General features: G+C 35.6%; 1 protein-coding gene across 1 annotated transcript; it reads right to left on the bottom strand.

The window, feature by feature from the left end:
* Positions 1 to 3,151: 3,151 nt before the first annotated feature.
* Positions 3,152 to 6,298, bottom strand: LOC141588115 (ras-related protein RABG3a-like). The gene is made up of 7 exons (XM_074409570.1): positions 6,237 to 6,298; positions 6,108 to 6,134; positions 5,888 to 5,987; positions 5,594 to 5,740; positions 4,383 to 4,463; positions 3,601 to 3,758; positions 3,152 to 3,244 (listed from the first exon to the last, which is right to left on the bottom strand). The coding sequence occupies exons 1-7, from the start codon at positions 6,296 to 6,298 to the stop codon at positions 3,175 to 3,177; spliced, it is 645 nt and encodes a 214-aa protein (XP_074265671.1). The 3' UTR covers positions 3,152 to 3,174.
* Between the last annotated feature and the right edge of the window lie 287 nt (positions 6,299 to 6,585).

Below are 6,585 nucleotides of genomic sequence, written 5' to 3'. Positions count from 1 at the left end.
GGTGGTCGAAAAACGCAAAACAGAGGGGATTGTTGGTGTTTGTTTAAAACCGTCTTAAGACGGCTGCCTTGACCGGTGGAGTTGCGACGATGGGAAAAGGAAGCCACCTCTGGAACCACTGTGAGTCAGAGGTGATGATGGTGGTGGTCATATATGGTGTGGGTCTTTATAGTGGTTATGGTTGTGGGTTTTATACACGGTGGATGTGGTTGTTGAAGGGGGTTGTCGATACACATGGAACCTAGGGCGTGGGTTTATGGCCTGGTGGTTGGGCTCGACGAGAACCGTGGTGGATTGCTGGGCTCATTGTGGTCGTGGGTGGTTGACCATGATGAGACAAGCGTGTATTGACCTTGTCTCGGGTTTTTTTTGGACGTGGTTTGGGACTCGGGCAAGGGGCGTGTTTCGTGGTTGTTGTGGGTTGTGTTGGTTCACTAAGACGGGTTTTGGTTTCGTAATTTTTATAAATAATAATAATGAATCGTAATTAATTAATAAATAAGATAAGATAAGATTAATAATTAAATTATAAATTGTCTTAGGTGACGGATTTCAAGTGGAATATTTCTGATTAATTCTTCGAGCTGCGTAATTGGATTTCAGCTGCAAAGGTAGGATATCTACTCAACTGGAATATGTTATTGTGTTATTTGTCATATGAGTATTATTTGGAGAATTGACATTATTTGCTTGATGAATAGTAACGTGGACTGTTATTGATAATCAGTTGTTGAGTAATTCATGTTTCATATAAATTATATTGTGGATTTGGTTGAATTAGTATTGGAAGGCCCCAGACTTAGTCTCTGGTGGATAACGTGAGTATTGGAAGGCCCCAGGCTTAGTCGCTGGTGGATAATGTGTGAATTTCGAAGGCCCCAGGCTTAGTCTCTGGTGGATAATGTGTGAATACCCCGGTCCAGGGATTGGCGGGATGAATGGGTGTCTCTGGAGATTTGAATTGGTTGTTAAGCATTTGCATATCTTGACTGTTACTTATATTGTGGTTGTTTTCATGTTGTTTAGATATTCCTACTCAACCGTTTGGTTGACCGTGTATTCTGTAAACACCCGTGATGAACCAATTATTGGGGATCCGATTGACTAACAGGTACTAGAGATTAGCTGACTGGGAGCTTGGGACGTGAGGATGGATGGCGATGCAACATTTAGAAGTCTAGCTCACTTGGACAAATTACTTAGATACTTCACTTATTTAATTTCCGCTGCAGGATTGTTTTTAATATTTCTATTCAGTTATTTGGTTTAATAAATTGTAATAAGGTTGTTAAACATTTATTTTATTTAAAGTACCGTGGTTTGTTTTAATTTGTTATTCACTACCTCGGGCAATCCAAGATGGTAACAACTCCTTTTATCTAGGAAGGACTATTCAAGGCTCTTGGATAAATGGGGGTGTTACATCATATGTTACTAGAAATGCATTATAACATGGTATTGGTTAAGACGACTTGATGAGTCGGTAATTGGCATATTGTGTGGTATCTTGCATTTATTGTGTTTGTCATGCATATTGGAGGACATGACAGTTATGTTGGTTACTTGTTGTTGAGGAGACGTGAAGCAGTTGGGAGACCGTCTCACGCTCGGGTCGCCTCTTGGAGCTTCCCACTCCAAGAGGGATGTGCACATTAATGACTTGAGTACGGAGGGACTCGTGTATTTGAGACACGACATCTGGCAGGGGATCCGATTGGCTTCCAGACCCGGTATGTCTGGGCGTGTCCCGGTACCTTTGTGTGAGGTGTGGTGTCGTGGGCGTGCATGTCCCTGGCACCGGTGGTTATGGGTACGTCTGGACGTGTCCTGGTACCGGTATAGTGATTGTATAATAGTGTCTCATTCACATCATTCTCATGTTGCATACACATGTATTTATTGGGTCGTGTCGTATGTTATTTATTGAAACTAACGTGTTGTGTGTCTGTGTAATTGTCACCTATTTTCGAGATGGTCTGTGTCGATCCATATGATATTTGCAATCATATGGGGAGCAGGTTGAGTACAAGTTTTGGTGTCACGCGGGAGACGGGACGCGCTTTGGACTTGGAGTCGAGTCGGCATGAGATAGTCCTCTTTAGAGAGTCGTAGTAACATGACTTGTATTCTTTATTCATTCATTTGTTTACGTTTATGTAATTTACTAAACTTATCATTTATAATAAATGTTTATTGATTGTATCTTCGATTCACCGCCTCGGGAAACCAAAATGATAACATCTCCCTGGCCAGGTAAAAAATGGGTGTTGCAATATTAATCACAACATCACAAAAACCTTGACTAACAATGCTTCACGAGTCCTTAAAAACTGACTATTGTTGCCATTAGACCCAGGTGCCTTCGCCCCTGGAATAGAGAATATGACAGCTTTAATTTCATCTCTCTACTGACATGTATCAAAAGAATATTATGCTGATCCCCATTATAACCCAAATTTCGCGTAGTAACGGTTTTATATACTATATGTGCCAATTATTTGTTTACTTGAATTAAAATTATCCTCACAAAGAATATAAAGAAAAACAACCCAAATATTATCCTACAACCAGTTGTATAGTAGCATTGTACAACCGCTTAAAGTTGTTGAGCTCATACACAAAGTTGTTGAGCTGTCTTACAAGTTATGGAGCTATTTTACGAAGTTATTGAGCTTAATAATTATTCTGTTAAGCTCAATAACTTTGTATCATAGCTCGATAACTTTCTTAATATAGCTCGATAATTTTATAACAAAGCTCAACTACATTGAATTGGTTGTATATACAACAAGTTGTATAATACATTAACTGGAAAAACAATAAGTTGGATAATAAAATAGAGTTACTGTATTGCAAAAAAAAAAAAATGGTTTTCCATATAAAATATCAAAATATATCAATACGAAAGATAAACAAGGCCTAATTATACTTGTTACATAAAAAATCAAAGACGTTAGCATACGATTGCATGATCAAGTTTGCATTGTAATTATTCATAAACAAAACAAAACCAAGCAACTTTTGAAGTTTTCGATTTGTTTAATGTACACATCTCTCTAGTCTCATAGTCAGCAAAGTGTATACATGAAGATTGAAAATAGAACAATAGAACAAAAGAAGTAAAATCCAAAACAATTAGCAGCTAATTGAAGAAGCTTAACAAGACGATGTAGCCTAGCATGGACATCCGCCACTTTGTGCTTCTTCAATTTCTGAAAGAGACCCCACCATACTTTCGTAGTATCTGCATACATATAACGAACAATTAAGGCAGTTGATAGTTGGAGTCCCAAAATTGGTTTATACTCTAACACGAATGTCTTTATAGTGTGGATGCAATTGCAGGCCTCCCATATCTAGTGCTAATATTTCACTTTAAAATTGAGTCGAACCTGTGACCTTCTGGTCACACTGTCTGATATCATGTCATAGAACCATCTCAACCAAAAGTTTAAGCTGATGATAGAATCCAATATCGATTTTATAATCTAACACATTATTATATGTTTTGTTTTGTTATTTTTTTTTTTTTTTTTTTTTGTAGTACTAGTTATGAATATTCGAAAGTCGAAGACGTAAATGTATGTTTTGGATACTTACATATCTTGAGCATGGCCTTTGGAAAGTGCAACTTTTGCTATATCAAGAAATGCTTCATCTACATTTACATTTTCCTTAGCTGAAGTCTCAAAGTATGGAACAGCATCAGGTTCTCCTCCTATGGAGGCGCACCACTCTTTTGCTCTCTTCGTAGTTACCTTTATATTTGCAATTATCATTTATTTATGTTAGTAGCAGTTGATACGGAGTACGAGTATTTGATTATTGTATATGGTAGTGCTATATAATTATTTTCAAAGTTTTTTGAACATATAATCCAAGACCCCTAAACTTAATGATTAGTTTTAAAATTACCCCACTATCATAATTTCGGTTTTTAAAAATTAAATTTATTGCGAAAACTTGTTTATGAATGATCCAAAAATGAATGTATTTGATGATTCCACTTTCTATGGATAAATAGTCAGCTAAAATCAATGTCCAAATAATGGGTAAAAAGGTGAGAAATCTGAGCATTCAGGTTATTTGTAATATTTGACATAAAGTTTAGGTGTACTTTGTATAAATTCGAAAAACAGAAAATATTAAAAAATTCGAAAAAATATCTAGTTACACCCAAGAAAAACCCTAATAGTAAGGTAATGGTGTTGTAATGATTTTTTTGAGTTTTTTATTCTTGCCTAAAAGGATCATGTTAAGTACCGAGAATGTTCTAGTGTATAGGTCCTAGGTTCGACTCCCACTTCCATTTATTATAATGCGATTAAGCACGCGATTTGTTAGATAAAAAAGAAATGTTAAGTTACAAAATAGAGCCTTACCGCACGACTAGCACCATTGTCTAGATCAATCTTGTTTCCAATTACTACAAACGGAAATTTAGTTGGATCGGAGATATCCGTCTGTTTCAAAAATAAAGACAATACAAAAATGTCAAATTTCATTCATTTTGATTGGCATTTTATTTGCTAAGAACATTAAGAATTTAAATTTCTAATAATTATACAGTACATTTTATGTGAGTTGCCAAAAGTTTATGTGAGTGTCAAATGTCGCTTGGTTGGCTTGCATATAGGAATTAAAATTTTATACTCTTTTTGTTCGCTTATTTATTTAAACTTTAGTTTTGTAGTAAAAAGAAAAGTGGGTGGGGGACTAGAGCCTAGAAGTGATAATGAGCTGAGCCGAGCCGAGCTCGAGCTTGGTCTTGCTCGGCTTGTGCTCATAAAGCAAAACTCGATCTCCAGCTCACCGGAACTTAAAAAAATAAGCTCACTACCATGCTCTCGAGCTTTAACCCGAGCTCGAGCCGAGTTCTATCCAAATTTGAGCCCACATAATTATTAAGTTATTTTTTTTCTTTTCAGAAACATGATTCCGAAGTTATATACAAAATTATTGAGCAAATCAATGAAAATATTTGATATTGTTATACAATGATATGATCATGATAAATATTTTTATAAAATAAGAGCAAGATATTATCCTATAACACACATGCATGTTCGAACCGAGCCAACGGCTTGAGTTCTTAAGCTATCGAGCCAAGCTCGCACGAGCCGATCTCAAGCTGCTGTTCGCGAGCTGTCTCGTCTCATTATCACCCTTGGAGGGGACTATTTATGACGATGGTTGTTAGTGAAAGATAAGTGGATCATAATGGATGTAGTGGACAAATTACTAATAAAAAAACAGTCCTAATATAAAATGATAAACAAATAAATGAGACAAGGGAATTCTAAAATAGGTAAACAAATTAAATAACATGGACTAGGGGAGCATAAGTTTCCATTTATCTAAGTCGTTTAAAAAAAATTGCTCATTTTAGAAGAATCAAAATTTATGATAAGTAGCAAAATGGATCGAACAACTTTGCAAAAGTAACGTGTTATACATTAATGAAACAGATGCAAGTCATGAATCAACCCAACGGTAAACATTAACATGTGACGACTTTATTTGATTCTTGAATCTTCCTTTAAAAATTGTCTTAAAAATCTTAAACACCATTTATTTCATGTAAATAATTTACCTGTTTGATGAATTCATGGTACCAAGTTTGAAGTGAATCGAAAGATTTCTGTACATTAACATCATGCACTAAGACACAAGCATCTGCTCCTCTAAAAAATGCTGGTCCTAGGCTTTGAAACCTCTCTTGTCCGGCCGTGTCCCAAATCTGTACATATTATATAGACGTCGAACTTTATAATCAGTCATTTTTTTTCCGTCGACATTCGACCCATCTTATCCTGGGCTCCTGGCGTATATGGAGTAGATAACAAGGTAACGTTGTTATTGTAATGATCTGAAACGACGATTTTACCTGAAGACTGACTTTTTTGCCATCTACTTGTAATTTCTTTGCAACAACGTCTGCACCAATTGTTGGCTTGAATTGTAGTTTGAACTTTTTGTGCACGTATCTATTATCGTAGTTCAACAAAATAAAAAGAAACGATATAGAGAAGATTAGTATTGTGACAATAACTATAACGTACGGAATATTAATTAATTTCATACATATAAACGAAATCATTTTTTACGTGTTAATTAATGAGGTCTTGCCAACCCTGGAAAAGGAAAAACAAAAAAAAAAAACCTTGTTAGTAAAATTTTTTTATCACAGTTCATATTTGATTGATCCGAAAAGAAAATAATGCATGAATAATTACCCAGAATCACCAAGGACTATAACCTTGAGCAATGTATCTTGTGAAGGCGTATACGACGACATTGTATTGTGCTAAAAAATAATGCTTTGGAAAGTTTGATGAGCTTTTGTTGATATATGATTTTGTTGGTTTGAAATTAGATAATATAATATGTGCAAGGACACTTTGCATTTAGAGGGTTGGCAAAGGAGTAATGAACTTCATGTGTGCAGATTTGAAGTCTTGGCTAATAATAACCAGTAAAAAGATGATACTATGTCAAAAGGATCTTATTTCCATCTGTTAAGAAAATGAGAAGGTTTGAAGTGTTGATCGTGCGTCCATCACCTTTTGTTTGTTGATCAGCACA

Source organism: Silene latifolia, chromosome 6 (genome assembly GCF_048544455.1).
Source record: "Silene latifolia isolate original U9 population chromosome 6, ASM4854445v1, whole genome shotgun sequence".
In the NCBI taxonomy this organism is placed as follows: domain Eukaryota; kingdom Viridiplantae; phylum Streptophyta; class Magnoliopsida; order Caryophyllales; family Caryophyllaceae; genus Silene; species Silene latifolia.
The sequence above is the reverse complement of the archived record's forward strand: the minus strand, read 5'-3'. Positions and strand labels throughout refer to the sequence as shown.